The sequence below is a fragment of the Solea solea genome, chromosome 7, assembly GCF_958295425.1.
Source record: "Solea solea chromosome 7, fSolSol10.1, whole genome shotgun sequence".
NCBI classification, from domain to species: Eukaryota; Metazoa; Chordata; class Actinopteri; order Pleuronectiformes; family Soleidae; genus Solea; species Solea solea.
The window spans coordinates 19617843-19637367 of NC_081140.1; the positions used below are offsets into that span (position 1 = coordinate 19617843).

At 42.1% G+C, this 19525-nt stretch overlaps 2 protein-coding genes across 4 annotated transcripts; one reads left to right on the forward strand and one right to left on the reverse strand.

The window, feature by feature from the left end:
- The first annotated feature begins 194 nt into the window (after positions 1-194).
- Positions 195-18283, forward strand: clip3 (CAP-GLY domain containing linker protein 3). Of its 3 annotated transcripts, none has more exons than XM_058634165.1 (15): positions 195-309; positions 2604-3017; positions 4329-4468; positions 6179-6272; positions 6756-6917; positions 7012-7130; positions 7520-7756; positions 8209-8259; positions 8496-8631; positions 9311-9466; positions 9769-9900; positions 10232-10355; positions 10523-10590; positions 10815-10887; positions 18151-18283. In XM_058634165.1, exons 2-15 carry the CDS (start codon positions 2627-2629, stop codon positions 18179-18181), a joined length of 1914 nt encoding a protein of 637 aa, XP_058490148.1. In that variant the 5' UTR covers positions 195-309; positions 2604-2626; the 3' UTR covers positions 18182-18283. The 3 variants fall into 3 exon arrangements, with proteins under 3 accessions (XP_058490148.1, XP_058490147.1, XP_058490149.1); XM_058634164.1 differs by lacking the exon at positions 18151-18283 and adding an exon at positions 11299-14172; XM_058634166.1 differs by lacking the exons at positions 8209-8259; positions 18151-18283 and adding an exon at positions 11299-14172.
- Positions 18284-18382: 99 nt separating this feature from the next.
- Positions 18383-18792, reverse strand: dharma. Its single transcript, XM_058634167.1, has 2 exons — positions 18664-18792; positions 18383-18520 (listed from the first exon to the last, which is right to left on the reverse strand). Exons 1-2 carry the CDS (start codon positions 18790-18792, stop codon positions 18407-18409), a joined length of 243 nt encoding a protein of 80 aa, XP_058490150.1. The 3' UTR covers positions 18383-18406.
- Between the last annotated feature and the right edge of the window lie 733 nt (positions 18793-19525).

A 19525-nucleotide genomic window follows, 5' to 3' on the forward strand; every position in this document is an offset into this window, starting at 1 on the left:
TTATTATCGGTTGATGTTGATCATCAAGAGAAGTCTCTGCTCGTTTACATTGAATATGATTTTTGCAATGATCGCAATAAAATGGTGAATCACAACTGTTTTGGTCAGGGTCGTGACAAAAATATTCATCTCCTGTACCTAGTGGAGGGAGGGAGGGAGGGAGAGAGAGAGGGAGAGAGAGAGAGAGAGAGAGAGAGAGAGAGAGAGACATTGGCAGAGAGAGAGAGAGAGAGTCGAGCATCATCAGACAGCAGAGCTGAGATCAGAGCACAGAGAATCATCACCGAACATTCAGCGGCTTGTTTTCAGGTAAAAAAAAGAGGACGTTTTTGACTCATGACAACATGATTATATTGTATTTCTGTGTGATGATGATGATGATGATGATGATTGTGGCGATGATGATGATGATGCTGAGAAATGGAGGCGCTGTTGAAAACAAAGCCTCTGCTATTTTCTGTCTGCTACGTTCACGTACACTTTTTGATCTACTGTAAAATAAAGAAACGAACATGTAGGAGTTAAATGCGGATGTTTGTTTGAACATTAACGTCCTCGCGTCGTCGTCGTGTATTTTGTTTTTATTTACGTGCGTGTTTTCTTTGAGTGACACGGGGCGTTTCTTTACTACGCACATTGGCTCGATCCACACTGTGAGGCCATCGCAGTCTGCGTGGACGTTGTTATTCATTGTTCTGGACCGTGGTGGTGAAGGTGGTGAACATGGTGGCAGGTTGCAGCTGAGGGGATACAATGTCTGTTTCTGAGCTGTTTGTGTCTCCATGTGTGTAAAATGGAGGACGGATGGAAGGATGGAGGAGGAGGAGGAGGAGGAGGCTGTCATGGCCTCCTCTGCCTCTCAGTCTGTTGTAGGCATGGGACTTACAACATTTCCTGTCACTTATAATAATAATAATGATAACCGTAATAATAATAATAATAATGATGATAATAATAATAATAACTGAAGGGGAATTGCTATAAAATTGTGTTTTTGTCAACAGTGAATCAGTGAGCTTTCACAAAATGTCAACAAATGTCGACAATAAAGTGTACAATTAGGAGGAATTCTGAGCTGCTACTATGGACATGTATTTAGTGCACATTATCAAGTAAAAACAAAATATTAACCAAGATCGTCATAAATAATGAAGTCTCGGATTAAGTGGAAAAAGATGCAGGCTACTTCAAAATAAATCACGAGGACTGCACGTGTGGGAATTCACCTCGATCAAGTTATTGCGAGAGGATTTTAAATCGCACTGCACAATATTATCGTACGTCGTCCAAACTGGAAATGACATCACGCCCACGCACAAACATTTAGTGTGTTCCAATTTCCGTCATGGATATATGATGAGGATTAATGTAATGCTGCACTGCTGCTCATTCACTCACACACAGACAAACTGCACGACTGATCCTTTGCACCACTTTGTTTATGCTGCATCAGGCAGAAGTAGAGAAATGTTTCAAGAGGTGGAGCAAACAGCCGACATTCGGCTGATATTCATGTGCTTAAAGCTGCAGTGTGCTGAACCTTTTTGTTGTTGTTGATGTTATTCTGCCTGTGTTTGTTATTTGTGAAGAGGAACAGGGTAACATGACGTGTATGTTCTTCATGGGCAATGTCAAGCAAAACTACTAGACCTGACTGAGGGAGCATTTATGTTTGTCTTATGACATTTGCATCATTGTTTTAAATATTTACTAAGATATATAGTTTCCTTCTTTGCTTCCCTGGAGGATGAATGATGGATGGCTCAGTGATAGAGGAAGTGGCTGCTGGATGCATTTCAGTGTCTTGTCCATTTGCTTAAGAGGAGAGTAGATTTAATCCAGTCAGAGCCGTCAACAGCTAATGATGGACATGGAGTGTTAGCACTAGCCTTTTTAGCTACTGCTATTGTCAGTATGATGCAGTTGGTCAATTATCTCTCTCTCTTTGTTTTCTCTCTCTCAATCCCACACCCATACAAACACAGACACACTCCTGCACTACAGATAGCACTCATGGACAGAAACTAGCAGGGACATTTGGAGACAGGAAGGAACACCAGAGTGAGGTGGACGAGAGTCCAGACCCCATGATGCCTCATGTCCTTGTGGTTAATGATGACTGAATTCTATTGACCCTGCTGATGAGGATTTCATCCATTCAGAAGTTTATTTTTAGAACCATTTTTTAAGAATTCTGTGGCCAAGTCCAATTCACGTCAGCTGAATAAAAAAAACACTTATACATTTTAAAACTAAATTACACTTTGCAAAATAAAAATGATAATAGTGCATTGTACTGGAGGTCACTATTTCTTACTTACAAGAAGTTTCAATTAGAGTGCCGCTGGTCTTAGAGAACACTTTATTTATCAACTGGACTATATTAGTTTGCTTGTTAGCAGGAGAATAACATGACTTATTATGTTATATGGCAGACATGTCCAAAGTCCAGCCCGCAGCTTTGGTTCTCCTGTGACCCGCGTTAGGTCACATGCGAGTAGCATCGTTATAGTTATAGTGCTATACTCTTAATACTGTAGATTCTTTACAGAAACATGCTTCTTGGTTTGGTTTAAGACAGTGTTCTGCCTCTTCTCTGACAGGCCCAGCTGCAGAATCCTTCGTCATGACTAAAGAGGAGAACCTGGAGGTGCAGGAGAAGGAGAGACATGATCGTGAGGAGCAGGAGGAGGGAAGAGTTCAGAAAGAAGAGGAGGAGGCTCTAACAGAAGAGGAGGAAGAACATGAGGAAGGGGAGGAGGAAGATGAAGAGGAGGAATACGAGCTAGAGGAGGAGAGGGCAGAAGTGGATGAGGAGGAGGACGATGAGCCGGAGGAGGAGTGTGAGGAAAGAGAGGAGAGGGATGAAGATTTGGATCCAGTGGCTGATCTGGAACCCAGCACCGAGCCTGAGCCTGAGCCACTGTCAGTGTCCGAGTATCAAAGTCCAGTTCACGAGCCGCGCCGCCGTGCCATGGTGCACCCCTCTGCCCAGGCACCGCTGCCCAAAGACTATGGTACGTCATACTACCTTAAACACAATGCCACCTTAAATACGTACTGTCCCAACACCATGAATGCACATAACTGTCACAATAACAAACCACCTCAGTGTTAGCTGTTAACAGTTTGAGTGCAATGGTGTGTCCCTTCATTGAATACACACATACTACCCTGATGCATCTGTATGAGCTCCCTCTGCTGGATCTTAAGGGGTACTACTTCAAACACAGCATTAATTGCCAACAGTTAATAATAGTTTGAACGTGAACTTTACATCCCATGTTTGAAATAATGTGACAGCTCCAGCTTGTGCTGCTTCGATGTTGGATGGTTTTAAAGGAAAAAGAAGCCTCATGATGAAAAAACTCCATCCTGTTTTTATTGGGGGGGTCTTCGTGGACTCTGGGCTCCAGCAGAGTCAAATATCAGGCTTGTATCTCAGCTTTTTGTAGATGATGTGGTTCTGTTGCCCTCATTGGGCTGCAAAAGGAGCTCCAGGACTGTTTATGCCCCATTAAGTTGAAAATGAAACGTGACTCAGATCTCAGACTGCAAACCAGACAGGAAGAGAAACTGCTGAACACAAAGACTACTTGTAATTCAGAGGGTAACAAACATCTTGGCACAGCCATTGAGTGTCCCACAATTTTTTCTTCTCCCTTGCACTCCTTTCATTAGTTCATCTTCACCCGTTCACATCCTTGGCCTGTTTCTTCTCTGTTCAACCTCTGATTTCCTTTAATTCAGTGTGTTTAAATGCATGTTAAATTTTTGTCACACTAAGACAATATTTTTGTTTTTTTTAATGTCATGTAGTCTTAGTCTGACTAAGATACCTGGATAATGTGATTCATAGTCCAATTGCTCCTGCATGTATACTCTTAGTCAGACTGGAGTTGGACATGGCGACGTATAAACTGCAGTGTTGTTGCCAGAAATCATACAGCAGTGGCATCTTTCTTCAGACAACACAGCAACACAAGAGCCATGCTCCGTCGAACTTATATCATGATTAGCATGTACAGTAGGTACGAAACATACAGGACCACGGCACGATCTATCTCACGTTCATCTTGCTGTTCACTGCTTGTTTTTCTGTGACCTAAAGGTCAAAAAGAAACTAATTCAGTACACACTAGCTTATAGAGAGGTACAGCGCTACCTATGGAGTCAGATGTACATATTCAATAAATCCATTTACTCAATCATGTTGGCCGGTTGCATCTCTGACTTGGACTACAGCCTTAGCTTGAAGTGTGCATGTAAATGTACTGAGTAATTCATTGTCTTTCCCTCTAACTTTTCCTTTCTTCCTCCATCTTTAGCCTTTACCTTCTTTGACCCGAATGACCCGGCGTGTTTGGAGATCCTCATGGATCCTCGGACCACCATCCCTGAGCTGTTTGCCATTGTGCGTCAGTGGGTTCCCCAAGTGCAGCACAAGATTGACATCATTGGCAACGAGGTAGGAACACACCATGACCAACACACTGGTGCTACACTCACACACACACACACACGGAGGCTTCAGATGAAATGCTGCTTATTCACTTGGAATGTGGGAGTGTGGATCAGTTGCTTCTCTTTTTACCCCTGTGAGAAATGTTCAACTTTCCAAGCAGCATTGCAAATCACGTTTATGCCTTCAAACAGTACCATACCTCATTGTCTACATTTGTATCGGACATGCAATAAACAACACTATGGCAACAGTATCAAGTCTTACTATGAAGGCAGCCATGGCGGACACTGCTCTGTCATCTACCAGAAGCCGCCTTCATCACCAGACACCTAGCATTAAGTGTTTAAGTGATGTATATATGTGTGACTGCTTAGTTAAACATTATTATATGCAATATACAATATACAAGTATTTATTGGGTCAGACTCAAAAAACAAATTAAAAATCCCATAACAACTTTTTTGGACAGACCAGATGAGAGAGAGTCAAGTTTCTCTCAGCGAGAACTTGCTGCATTGTTGTGAGCGTTGTTTACTTCTGGCTTATACTGTAGATAAAACACTAAGACAATAATTCAGTTTTCTTAATGTCATATAAACACGTTAGTCCGACTAAAATTGAGCTAGTCTTAGTCAGACTAACATACCTGGATAATGCGTTTCGTTGTCCGATTACGCTTAGTCGGACTGGAGTCGGACTTCTGCGCATGTACAAAAATGTCCTCCCCAGTCTTTGACCCGGGAAGTAGAAGGAGACAACGTATAAACTGCAGTACTGTTGCTGGAAAAAAACAAACAACACTATGACTGACAGCGCCACCTACAGAGGCAGAGTCAGACGTACATGGCCAATACATTGATTTTCTCCTCCTCATGTATACTCAAACTCTGTAAGTTGTCCGACTGCCTGTCTTAGTCGGACTACGGCCTTAGCTTGATTACATTGTGCATGTAAACGTACTGAGTGAAACAGATTCAATCCCGTGAGATGAGTTGACTATCCACAAGTAAGACAGACTGTTCACATTAAACCAGTGTGGCACAAAGTGGCATTTAACCTGAGCACTGGACTGACCGGCTTCAATTTGGTGCCTTGATTTGTTAGACTCGGGATAGTAGGTAGTTCAGGTCATTTAATGTTGGTTATACAAGTACACACACTGGACAGTGACCCAGTTCAAATAGCTGAATGGACATAAAGTGACAGAGAGAGAGCACAGACATTGGTGCAGTGGTAGAGAGGGAGAGATAGAGAGACACAAAGTCATTGAGACTCGAACATGACTCAGCAGTAAGCTGACTCAGCGTGATGGGAATTAAATAAAAGCATGACTCAGACAGACAGAGTGAGAAGATAAGTAGTGCTACTGTAACATTTCCCTGTAAATATTATAAAATGAATGTGCCATACGTTTTCAAATTGTCTAAACATACTGATTAGCATGTTGGTAAGGAATTCAACCATCATGACAGTGGTGCTTTCAAATGGGACCTGTGTCATGCTAGCCTTCAAATAATAAAATAATTGGATCGCAGTTTTAGCAAATGTTACAGAAATGCCAGCTAGTGTGTGGGCAACATCAACAATGCACGGAATGAAGACAGGAACAAAATTTAAAAGATTCACTGAGACAATGTGAGTGGGAGCCTCATCGTCTGTGTGTTATTTTGCTTTGTTAACTTCCTCCTTTTCTCCTGTCTGTCTTCGTCTCAGATCCTAAAGCGCGGTTGCCATGTGAACGACCGTGATGGTTTAACTGACATGACACTGCTTCACTACAGCTGTAAGGCCGGAGCACATGGAGTTGGTAAGATTCAGTATTGTGGACCCTACATATATGCATATATATATATATATATATATATATATATATATATATATATATATATATATATATGCACATATATACCAAAAACAGAAGAATACAAGGGTTCTCCATAGTCATATCAGAGTGTTGTAAAGCTTTTTCACATGGACATTTTAATGTAACATTGAATAACTTAAATGTTTAGGAGACAAAACCTCCACTTTCAAGGTTACTTGAATTTTACCTTTACTACAGCCAGGAATTCTACTTGTACCATTAAAGAGTTTATTTGTCTAATTACGTTTGTGAGCTTAACCCACTTGAAAGTAATCAAACAAAAACATACTAGACATGGTTTAGTTGAATTAAGTCCATCATCAGTGCTTTCGGCACCAGAGAGGATTTCTGGTGTAAAAGGACTCTGCCGCTGTAGAAGCTGAGGCTCCGCTCAGTTCATTCAGTCACTCCTCACTGTGCATGCAGGTGATCCGGCAGCCGCTCTGCGTCTCACCAGTCAGCTGATCTCCTTGGGTGCCGACGTGAGTCTGAGAAGTCGCTGGACCAACATGAATGCACTGCACTACGCTGCTTATTTTGACGTTCCAGAACTGATCCGAATTCTGCTCAAAGCCGCCAAACCCAGAGGTACACACACACACACACGCTATCATTACTACATTTTTGCTGTGTTGCTCAGTACAGTATCACCAGATGTTTAAGTCCTCTGTGTTCTCCTCAGTGATGAACTCCACATGCAGTGATTTCCACTATGGCACAGCGCTTCACATCGCTGCCTCCAACCTCTGCCTGGGTGCAGTAAAGTGTCTGCTGGAGCACGGAGCCAGCCCAATTGTCCGGGTAAAAATCTCTATCTACTGAACAAACAATGTGCAAGATGCAAAAGGGCAACTTTAGCGATAATAGTAGTTATTGGTAACCAATACCTCTGACAAGTATTAATGTGTTTCAAATGCAAATTAATGTACAGTAAAGGACAAACTTTTCCAAAGTCCAGCAGTCCTGATGCCGCATGCCAGTTAGCGGCGACTGGTCACGACTTGCAAATCATTAGCAAACGGGGTAGTGGACTGAAAAGTGTATAGTGTGAACTAGATTGAAGCTAATGCCTGGATCTGGATCTTCCTTGGCCTACACTGCATGTCTCCACAAACTTTTGAGCAAATCATTTAAATGGATTTTCTTAAAATTTCATAGTTGGTCCACCCCCCCTTCTTGTTTCTCTAAAGAATGAGAAGGGCCAGGTTCCAGGAGAGGTAGTTCCTGACCCAATGGACATGAGCCTGGACAAGGCCGAAGCCGCCATGGTGGCCAAAGAGCTGAAACAGCTGCTGCTGGATGCCGTCCCCCTGAGCTGTAACCTCCCCAGAGCCACGCTCCTCAACTACGACAACATCCCGGGAAACCTGATGCTGACCTCACTGGGACTGAAGCTGGGAGACCGTGTGTTGCTGGATGACATGAAGGTCAGAAGATAGGGATTTAACTGAACTGCCACAGCAGCGCCCTAATTATCATATATATAATAATATATACTGTACTAATATTTGCCTTTGGGTTAAATGAGAAGTGAATTGTAATGACGGTTGTACTGACGCTCAGTCAGTGCAGTCAGTGTGACTTGCTGTGTAGACCTGAAGCAGAACTATCCACAACTTTAAATTTGGTCTAACAGAACACAGATGACAGACGGACTTCAACCATGATTCTCCAGACATGACAGGAAACATTGAAATTGGCACATGTAGTCAAAATCAACTTTACTGTACATGTTGACCAACGCAAAAAGGAGTATAAATCGTGGAAGAAAACATATTTGACCGACTGTACCTGTGCAGAATGATGTAACCAGTGAATGTCTGGTTGCAGGACAGATTAAACCTGCGTGAGCTCTAAACAGTGTGTTCTTGCTGTGTAGCTCCAGAGAGACAAGAGCAGAGACAACGTCCTGCCTGAAAACCTCACACAGGTTGGTTGGACGGAGCTCCGACTGCACCATAGACAAACTGAACTGACTCACAAAACACGTCACATGTTCACGTCATATACATTGTCCTGTATTATGTTCCTTTTCCCCCCTCATAACAAAGCAGCAGACACACAGATTATCTGCCCCCCCCACCCCATGCACAAGCCAAAGGATATCTGCTGTGAGATTTAAACTCCTCTAACTTACATTACACTGTGTGTGTGTCTCTCTCATAGATGGGCACTCTGAGGTTTTGTGGTACCACAGAGTTTGCCAGCGGCCAGTGGGTTGGCGTGGAGCTTGACGAGCCCGAAGGGAAGAATGACGGCAGTGTGGGTGGTGTTCGCTACTTCATCTGCCCTCCTAAACTAGGTAACAACAGCTGCCCTGGTGCCTTCGAGCAAGCCGTGACGTATAAGCAGCTGTAGAGGTTGTTAGTGCATGTACATCAGGACTGTGTGAACTAGAGTGCACCCCAAAACAGAGCAAGCTAAATGGTACTTATCCATCAATAATGGTGCTTTTCCACTATACAGTTGTCGACCGCACGAAAATGCCATGACACTGACTTTTTACGCGAAATAAACAGGGGGCAAAGCAGTTCTTTTCGGTAAATACACCAGAAATGTATTTGCTAAATATTGGAGATTAACGCATGTTTTTGGGATTTTAAGTATTTTTAACTCTTCCAGTGACGACACTCTGACCAATCAGTGGCCAGCAGTCTGTCAAAGTCACATTTTAGTATCAGCTCAGCTTGCTTGGAACCTCACTAGAGCAGGTACTTAAGAAGTACAAGGTACCAGGTACTATCGCTAATGGAAAAGCCATAAAACAAAGAAACAAGTCGAGTCGAACCGCACAGAGCCAAGCCGTGCTACAGCTGTATAGTGGAGAAGCGCCATATTTTGATTAATTACACCTGTGATTTTTCTATCATGAACTACATCAACATCAGCACCACAGAGTGGTTGAAAATGTATTCAGACACCACAGAACTCAGGTCTTTTGAGTTTTGAGCTTTCAATTGTGTGCCTCATTTGTGTGGCAGGGATTTTTGCTCCAGTGTCAAAGATTTCCAAGGCTGTGGACCAGACGGTCTCATCCGTCACCTCCACCCCCCGAACCCCCCGCATGGACCTGGCCTCCCGCCTCGCTGGAAAAACCCAGAAGGAGAAAGAGAAGAAGGAAAAGGAGCGACAGAAGGGTAAGGCCCACTCCTAACGTGATGGTGCAGGCACACTGGACGCAAAACTAAATTTGAGATGTGATTACTGACATAGTCAATGCAAAGATGTGAATTAAGTGAAGGATGTAAAACCGTACGTGCTGTAATAAGCCATATGTGACTGTTGTCTGTTCCTTGCAGGATCTTTTAAATGTACTTTTTATTTATGAAGTAAAAATGAATGTCACATATCCAAAGCCTTTAAAACTGACTTCAGATCAGACTAAAAACAAGTGTCTGTGTCATCATTGCGAGTGTGTTCTCTCTCTGTGTGTTCTCAGCTGAGAGGAAAAAGTCGTCAGCAGCCGGTCTGGATCCTGAGGGGATCAACGTGGAAGTTGGAGATCAGGTTCTGGTGGCTGGACAGAAACACGGCATCGTGCGCTACTTCGGCAAAACAGACTTTGCTCCAGGTTTGATCTGATTATGTATACATTACTGATACCTTACTGGGCATGTCGCCATGCCGACATGGGTAGAACCATAAATACAAGTTTTGACTCAATGCAGAGGCCGTCTCCTTTGCATCAAGAATAAGTGAAGATGGGTAGCTTTCATTGGCTGTGTAGAATTGGAATTTTTTTCTTATTTTTGCCCAAAAATACTTTAAGCTTTAATTACCAGTAACAAACTATAACAGTTGTTCTCCACTGCTCCAGGTTTGTGTGTATCACTTTCGGTGTGTGCAAATACGGAAACACAGAGTCAGAGCAAGTATCACCCGAGCTGTTTGTGTCCTCACAGGTTACTGGTTTGGCGTCGAGTTGGATCAGCCGACAGGCAAACATGACGGCTCCGTGTTCGGAGTCCGTTACTTCAGCTGCCTGCCCAAATATGGAGTCTTTGCTCCACCCTCCCGCGTCCAGAGGTAGGGCCGTGTTGTTTCACTTTAGCTTCTCTTTTCGGTGTAAGCTTTTCCCTAACTGCTTGAGTTTATTTTTTTTAAATGAAAAAAGAGGGAGCAATTGCAACCATATTTCCTGCAGAGGTGAGAATGATTCCAGTTAAAAGCTGTTTTCATTGTTGTCTTGTCAGAATTGGAGGCCCTAAAGACGGCTCGCACAGTGACAACACCATGGTGAAGAAAGTCCACCAAGTCACCAGTAAGCATCATTCATAATAGTTTACAGTGTCAGGTAATCGACGGTAAAGAGTCCGAGGCTCACAGATAGTTCACAGGTCCGACACACACGAGCATTAACTCGGCAAAGATAACTAGGGTTAAGTCTTCGTACAATGATGGAGGAAAATGTCAAGAAAAGGACTGAAGATACGAGAAACCTGATGGAAATTTGACTTTAACCGTCTGTGTGTTTCCGTCCTGCAGTGGCACAGCCTAAGCGTAACTTCAACACGATGCGTTCTCCTAAAGACCTGACCTCCGAGAACTCCATATCCAGGTGAGAACACAGACCACTATTGATGTATTGTTTTATTTTGAAGAGTCAGACCAAGTATTAATCCACTCTGATGTTGCCTGTTGGGTCATGAACTCCTGTTTTTAAGCCTCAAGGTAAGTCATTTGTCCAGTGCCATCTTAGAAATAACCATACATAGAAGAGAGAGGGTGGAGCCTGATATCTAGCTTTCCAATTGCTCATGCACCTATTGGTTGGTACTGGCTGTCACTCACTGCATAACCCCACCCTAAAACCTCATACAATTGTATGATCAACAGTTTGTCTCTTAAATTAAACATTCAACCATTCAAGTCTGACTTTCTCCAGTATTTTACATCTCTTCTATATCTTCTTCTTCTTCTGCCTCTCCGCTCCTTTCCTCCCTCCTCTTCCTTTCACCTCCTTCTGCAGGTTGCTGTTCTGCTGTTGGTTTCCGTGGATGCTTCGCGCTGAGATGCAGTCCTAACCACGCCCCTCCTCCCTCACTCCTCCTCCTCCTCTACCACACGATCGATCTCTCCGCGCTCTCCATCTTTTTACGTTTGCTTTCCTCTCTTGACTCTGAGTCTCCTCAGACTATTGTGTGGTTGTCGCTCTCACTGACCCCCTCCTCTCTCTCACACACTCTTAGCCCAAATCCGTCTAATTAATATGTTCTATAGCAAAATCTATAGTGCCTTGTATCTGATCAAAATGTCCTGCATTCGTTAAACCAATTTGTTATTTACAGAGTTTTTGCTGCTACACGTTTTATTTTTGCTGCCAAATTCTTTCATATTTAGTGCCAGATTAATGTCGACACCTGAGAATAATCCTGACATTTTGAAATCTGGAAACGTAATCTGCATAGCAATCTGAAAGCAAACATTGATCCTGCAAAACTAATCCTGAAGAGTAATTTTTGATTCTGACCGAGGCTCAGACAGAATCGGATAAATAATTTAAAAGTGTCTCATAGCTAAGCAATCCTGTGCAACTCAACATGGATAACTTATGCAGAAAGTGTTTTTAGTTGTCGTCCAGTTGCTTCTTTATCTGGCTGCTGCTGCCTCTTTGCTTCTTGTGTTTGTCTTTTAGCGGCTACCGTGTCTGATGTGGAGACTTGAATTTCTCTGTTGTGTTGAGACTCTCTCTCTCTCTTAAATCATACCGAGACGTGTATAAAAACATCTTGGAGTGTGCGATTAAACGTTTACAACAGGGAAAAATTGATATCAGGAGATATTGAGCTCTTACTTTTGATGAAATGGAAAGACCTACAAATGAGAAGGTCTCGGGGTGTAAATCCGGCCATGGCTGCCGGGGCCAAGTGTGATATTGATGAGCACTCTGCAGTGAAAGGTTGAAAATATTGTACATTTTATGTCCCTGGAGACAAATGTGTGGCAACAGAATGAAGAATAACAGAGTTAAACTTGACTAAGCCTCAGAGAGAGAGAGTTTTTGCACTCAGAGAATCGTGGTCACTAAACGTGATCTTGTGCAGTCAGAGCTTCATGTCCTACAAATCCATCATCATGAGTGTGACGCAGCTTTAATCTCAGATGTTCAATTGAAAACAGGGTTTATCAGCGACTGTATTTGATCATAGTGTTTGCAGTCAGTTATATATTTTTGTTTGTTTGTACATAACAAAGTTCCTGGGTCCTTCTGTCACATCTGTCCTCTAATTCTAATTAATGTTAAAGTGTATAAATAATGTCATGTAACGGCACATCTTAAAGTTGAAATGTAGCTTCTTTTTTTTTGTGGTGCAAGTTTGGATTTAAAAAGGTCCAGTGTGCAGTGATCGAGCGCTGCATGTCAGACCAAAACAAAAACAATCATAAAAAAGCTAACGCTAGAGCGCTATTGTGCCAAGTCATGAAGGTCACCGATGACAACAGACGTGCAATATAACCAAATTAGTTCAGTACGAGTTCAAGAGAAGGAACCAGAAGCTCATTTCACAGCAGGTAGAGCTTTCCCATCTTGGAAATGCCAAACCAAAATTACGTCTAAATGAGCTGAAATCTGCAGAGTCACACTCGTCTGTTTCTACTTGTAACACCGCCGACATTGGGAAGTTGCATCCAGCCTCTCTGATGGTGTTCAAATACAACAGACGCTCGAAATACACACAGAATATCTGTTTCTGATACTTGTGTGAGGGCAGAATGTTGCATATTGGACCTGGAACTAAAGATTGTACCACAAAGGAAATGGCCGGAGTCAGCATCACGTCTTTTTACAAACAATACTGTAGATAGATGATAAGTGTTTTTAATTAATGAATTAATCAATCAATCAATAATATTATTATTAGTACAACTAGTTGACTTACAGTGTAATATAGAAATCTTATCGAGCTGCAATCATAATTTTCCATGAACCAAAACTGCTTAGAGACCCAAAATGATCAAAGTGTTTTTAATATTAGTGTCTGTGTTGATTTTGAAGCTAATATTTGTCATCAATAACCCTCGTGTCCCCTCATCAGACTGTCATCTCGATCAATATTTCTCCATCATCCCTCTCTTTTCCTCTCCTCTCCTCTCATGCCTCTTTCTCCATCTAAATAAGATTTCTGTACTTTCTGTGACCGTGAGCATCCGTGAGAAGACTTGAACCTATCTAAACCTACGTGTGCTTAATGTAAAACTCTCTTAGAAGTATATAACGTAACTGAAAACAGCAATATGTAAAACAGTGTACCTATCTGTGTGTGGAAATGTTTGTGTCTCTTCACACTGCGCGCGCACACAAACACGGAGAGACGAGCGCGCTCTCGCTCCTGTGGACGAGGGCTTTTCGAGGGCGGGACACCTAAAAACTGCCAAATGAAGGAAAAGAAAGAGTCCAGACTCTTTGAGGCCAAGGTTTAAAAAAAACCTGAACAGAAATAATGTGTGGAGGTGCGTCAGTGACGGACGGGTAGAGTCAAACATTCAACAGAAGTAACAAAAACCGTACATAGAGTCAGTCATGGACATTCATCATCCATCAGGAGTGACACCAATAGATTTTAAAATCAACTTTTACTTTTATTACCATCAGCTATTATTGACATTTTATACATAATTCAAATGTTGATGAAAAAAGAAGAAAAGAACTTCTTGTCCCAAAGTTGCTTGTTGAATTTTTGATTCCACCTCTGCAAAGGTACAGAGAACTCTCTGATCGTCTCTGTCGATCAGTGGATCTGTGGTTTTTCCTCAGGTGGATTTTTGTGTTGAACCTTTTCTTTTGTGGTTGCTCCTGCACAATGCTGTATTAACCGTTGTGTTTGTGCCTGTGGAATTATCCTGAACAAACACTTCTGTCATGATACGACGATGACTCACAGCTTTACCTTCCTGCATTCACGCTCGCCTCTGCTGTCATGTCGCACAAGGACGAATCCATGTGTTGTGTTTCACAGTGTGTGGACATGGGTGAACATTGACATCGGTGATGGTTCGTCTTTGTACAGTAAACGTACAGTACAGTCATAAGTCCCAGTAAAGCTTTGACTATTTACGTAAATGTGGAGATTCCTCTGGTTTGACCACCAGTGAGTCGCTGGTTATTCATAAATACAGCAGATGAAATATAAACATGAGCTTTGGTGATATTTTGTTTCATTTAAAAGACTAAAGTGGTTCCCCTTGTTTTTTGGATTTTGCTTCCCATTCCTGCTGATTCATTTTCTCTCAAACTTTCCTGTTCTATCAGTCGACTGTCGTTTTAGGATGGAGTCTCATTGTCCTTAGCCCCTCCCACTGGATGGACACAGATATTCAACAGCTGATCCGAGGAAACCTCCCCATCTCTGGGAGGCTTCGGCCATATTGGCATTATTGTTGAAATTTCAAAACTTTTTTTAGGGGCCATCCACATGTAAACGAGTGTAGGTGAATCCGATAAAGTCTTTATTGTGTCTGAGTTTTATCCACACGGAAACAGGGTTTTGGGAGTTCTGGTCCCAGAGTGAGAAAGCGGTGATGTCAAAATTCCGTCTCTCTCCTGCGATTGCCATGGCTCATCTTCGTCTTTGTCGTCTTCCTCTTCTTGTGTTTAGAGATTGTTTGGTCTTTCATTTCATTTCCTTAGTCCCACTGGTTTTCTTGGTTGTGCAGTGCTACAGCACCATGTACAGGCCTGGCATATGTACTACAGTGCTCAGACATTTTGTGGCTTTTGTGTGGATGAAGACGTTGATTCTGTTTCCGTGTGGATAGGGCCTTTCAGCCTCTTTGGGCATAGGCAGGTGTTCCCAATGCTGGAAATACGACTTTTGTGCGGAGATGGATTTGAACATGCAGCTGCTTAGTTGAACGGCCAGTAGGAGGCCCTCTCTCTCTTTCTGAACTGCACTGTGATTGGTCAAAGTCAGATTTCTCCAAGCCTGGAAACCAGAGGAGATGCAGAAGTCTAGTTCTCTTGTTTAAATAATAATAATAACTTGACAAATCAGAGCGACAAAAAAAAAGAAAGAAACAGCTGCTTGTAAGAAAGGAAATCGGTTAGATATTGATGTACGATTGGATAAATGATCAGCAGGAATGTAAAGTCATTGTTACTTGTAGCTGATTGGCTGAACCGATCAGAACGTGCTCCTGTAAATCCTCTAGAATCAATCTGTGTCTCAGAAGTCATTCTCTTAGAAACTGACTCTGGTTGTTTGATCATCAGTTCGTCTTAAATTATACAATATATAGCCTATATTTTGATAACTTCACCAAGTGTGCTTTTTGTTCTCCAATTTTGTAGCACGTGTGTGAGTGTGTGTGTGCGTGTGAGTCAGCCCTGTTGTGTAGCCGCCGGACGTTAAAGGGGACACAGGGAAGAGCTTCTCATCTTTAACACCCACTCACTGCATGCTCTCTCTTTCTTTCTCTCTCTGTTTGTACTTCCCCCTCTCTCTCTTTCAGTATTTTCTGGTTTGGGTTGTTCAGTGTGTACCTCCTCATCAGCATGGAATTGCTTCTAATAATAACAAAAGTGATAACTCTATGAATATAATAAAGAGTTTGATGTTTTTCTACCTCCTTTCTTCGCTTTTCTTCACTAAAAACTTTCCACAAGATACGTTTTATATTCATATTATTCATAGTTTTATTTATAAATTGTACAACTGTAATGTAATGTGTTGTAGTACACGGTGGATTACCTGTTTAAAAAATACTAACAACAATGGCCCTAATTCAGAACCCTGATGAACCCCACAAATAACTGTGATTAACTGAATATGGTTGTTTCTTAACATGGCCTCTATGTTAAATATACTGTATATTAAATATAATAATACATTTAATATTTCCTTTGCAAATATATGGTTAATTCCAAACAGAGATAGGGGTCAAAATATTCCTGATCTGGTGATATATCGTTGTCTAACAATCTATCTCTTAATAATAAATTTAAAAAAGCGCTCTAAAGCAAGGCAGGATTTTCAAATGAAATATTTATGTATTTCTCCATTCATAATCGTCACAATAACAGAAATTCACCATGATAGACTTACTGTAAATGCTTTATCACGATGAGCGATACTTTTGTACAGTATATTGTCCCATCACTATCTTCAAAGCAGGTAGACAATGTAGTAAAATATCGCTGCCCTTGACAAAGAAGGTAACATTCACACTATTTGAGAACTCATTACACTTCAATTGAACCTTTTCCAGACATGAATAATGTCCAGAGAATTTGATCTGGACAATATTTGGAGTCTGTGATGAATGCAACAAGAGTTTGTCTAGATGAGACGCGTTTACAACAGCAGGAGAAGATAGATCCAGCATCAGACCAAAGACAAATCCCTAATTATTTTTTTTATCTGTTTCCAATCAACCTCCATTAATATTACAACACTCAGAAAGTAGAGTTGAGGATGAGAACAGCCACTCAGTCAACTCCTACATGTACACACATTTCCCCTTCTGTGGGTGCAACATGAGTAAAGTAATACAGTAATAAAATGTGTACTTACATCAGTGAAGTTGAGTTTTCTTACTTTTCTTGCTTGAAGGCACCGCTGAACATCGTCAACAAGTTGTGGAGTGTCCATTTCCCATCATCCACAGAAAATTCACTTTGACTTAAAGTTCATATGGAAAAGTTTCAGGTTATTTGTCCAAAATCACCTGCTCAGGTTCATCAGTGCCACAGTCACAGAGCCTGGCCAGCACAGGTAGAAGGGGTATGATTTAGTGCAGGATCTTAGCTGGTGCTGCTCCTTCCACAAGTTGTTAATGATATGAAACACGTTTGTTTATGTCCATGTTTCAGTGAGTTAGTAAGTAGATGAAACCCGAGGGAAGAGGCCTGGTTCTTAGCTGGTGTTTCTGCCTCCTGCAACACTACCAGGAAACACACAGGTGTTCCCTCCGAATTTCCAACCAACCACAGGGCCCTCAGATGACGGACACGCCCACTCACCCTCAAGACGCATTCACTGACCTCCAGTAAATCTCATAAACAATGCAAACTTCTTATTTATCTTCTTAAGCAGGATACAGATGTTGTCAAATGACCATATCAGGCTATTACTGCTCTATGTTTGAGTGTCTGGGGGATAAAAATATCAACAGTGATTTGCTAGTAAACAAATTAAACCATAACTGCATCATACAAATACAATTTTACCACCCACATGTCAAGAATCCTTCCACTCCATCCATCCACCTCTTTACTCTCCACATGAGGGTCGAGTGGGTGGTGTGATAATCCCAGCTGTATTCAGAAACTATTATCTTAAAAATAAATTGCATATGTTTCTCTCATGAATTAGTTCGTATGTAAATGCCAGACAAGCTGAGTAGACAACAATTGTTTAGACTGTAAATTAAATTAAAACCTTAGTGCACACAAATTATGTGTTTGAGAGATAAGTATATCGTTTTTGCAAATATAAATTTCAGCTTGGTCTTACAGCGTCTGTCAATCAATCAATCAAAAAAAAAAAATTTCTATACAACAAATATACAGATTGAGGGTAAAAAAGGACAAAAAACTGAATCAATATCACAAAATGAAATTTAATTTGTAATGAAACCATTTTAGAGGTTACAAACGGTGCTTGTGTTCAAAACCTACAAAAATATCTTAATAAATTACATGGAAATACACAATAAATTTTAAACTATGAGCTAGAGGTGACTCTCCTTAAACATCCCCTAGTCCCAGGGTGAAAAGTCTGAGATGTCTGATTTTTCCCAGCAGTGCCTGAATGCATCATCACAATAAAAGTGTCCCATCACAGTAGGTTTGGTTTGTTCAGCAGGTGTTTGTTCTTCACAGGATAATCCAGCGAGTGTCCACGGTACTTTAGCTGGGAGGACAGCTTCCCTGAATATGAGGACAGCTTTCCTGAACATGAGGACAGCGTCCCTGAACATGAAGACAGCGTCCCTGAACATGAAGACAGTGTCCCTGAACATGAGGACTGCGTCCCTGAATATGAGGACTGCGTCCCTGAACATGAAGACAGTGTCCCTGAACATGAAGCGCTGTAGGATTCCTGATGTGTAGCAGCAGGTGAAGAATCTATGTGGATTCAGAGAATAGAGGAGACAAGTCTCATCTCTGCTGCAGCACAGGGGGAAGGAGAGTTGACCTTTGACCCGCTGCGCTGCCGCTTCCTCCTGGCCCTGCGGTTCTTAAACCACACCTGGAATCAAAAGAGAAGTGGGTTTGAGTTTCATGAAGAATGTAAAAACCAACAATAAATAAAACTTTTACATGCACATTCATTAAAGGGGTAGTTCAGGGTTTTGTAATAGTGGTTCTCTCTCTCTCTCACGTGACACTCACCCTGACCGTCTCCTCGTTCAGCCCGGTGCTCCTCGCCACCTCCGCGCGCGCCTCCACCGTCGGGTAGTCTGTGAGCTCGAACAGCGCCTCCAGGTGTTTGGTCTGACCGTCGGTGAACACCGTCCTCATCCGGGCTTTTTGACGCTGCTGCTGCTGCTGCTGGTGCTGTGGATGCTGCGGCTGCACGGGCACGTGATGGTAGCCGTGGTAACCGGGCAACGGCTGCTGAGCATCTGTTGAGAAGAGATTGAAGAATATTATTAAACAATGAAAAAACGTCTTAGATCTTTAGATTCTGACATTTTTTCAAATGAGTGATATCTATAATAATCGCGATAAATGTCAGATAATTAAAGACTTAGTTATAAGTCGCACTTTATAGTTAAAGTTGAAGTGAAACACCTTGTTTACAACATAAACGCATCATATATAATGGGTATACTGAACTTTGTTACATATCGATATATGTTGTTATTGTAATTGTCCAGTCTTATAGAACGTTACACATAACTAACTGAAATTAAAAAGAAAAATGTTTGGTTTGTCCCTGGGACACTCTCTCTCTCTCTCTCTCTCACTCACTCACTCATTCACTCACTCACCTGAGAGGTTGTGGCCGCTGAAGTGCACAAAGTTTGGATAAACGCTGAAATCTGTTCCACGTGAATAAAACGTCTCCCCGAAGCTCGCCCCTCCGAACTGCAGGCTGCCCGAGGACAGAACCGGCACCCGCACCGGCGCAGGAGGTCGGAGGATCCCGGAGTCCAGGTGGAATCCGGTGACTGGGATCCTGTGGATGAAAGTGTCCGGTGCGAAGTTCATGAGACGCGGCTGCGGCTGCAGTTTGTGTCCGAGCTGCGGG

Bases quoted from the DNA above. Each gene is read 5' to 3' on its own strand.
- clip3 (XM_058634164.1), top strand. From the start codon at position 2,627: ATGACTAAAGAGGAGAACCTGGAGGTGCAGGAGAAGGAGAGACATGAT. The intron at 7,131-7,519 runs GTAAAAATCTCT...GTTTCTCTAAAG, and splicing joins GAGCCAGCCCAATTGTCCGG to AATGAGAAGGGCCAGGTTCC. The intron at 8,260-8,495 runs GTTGGTTGGACG...TCTCTCTCATAG, and splicing joins TGCCTGAAAACCTCACACAG to ATGGGCACTCTGAGGTTTTG.
- dharma (XM_058634167.1), bottom strand. From the start codon at position 18,792: ATGAGGACGGTGTTCACCGACGGTCAGACCAAACACCTGGAGGCGCTG. The intron at 18,521-18,663 runs GTGAGTGTCACG...TTTTGATTCCAG, and splicing joins TGAACGAGGAGACGGTCAGG to GTGTGGTTTAAGAACCGCAG.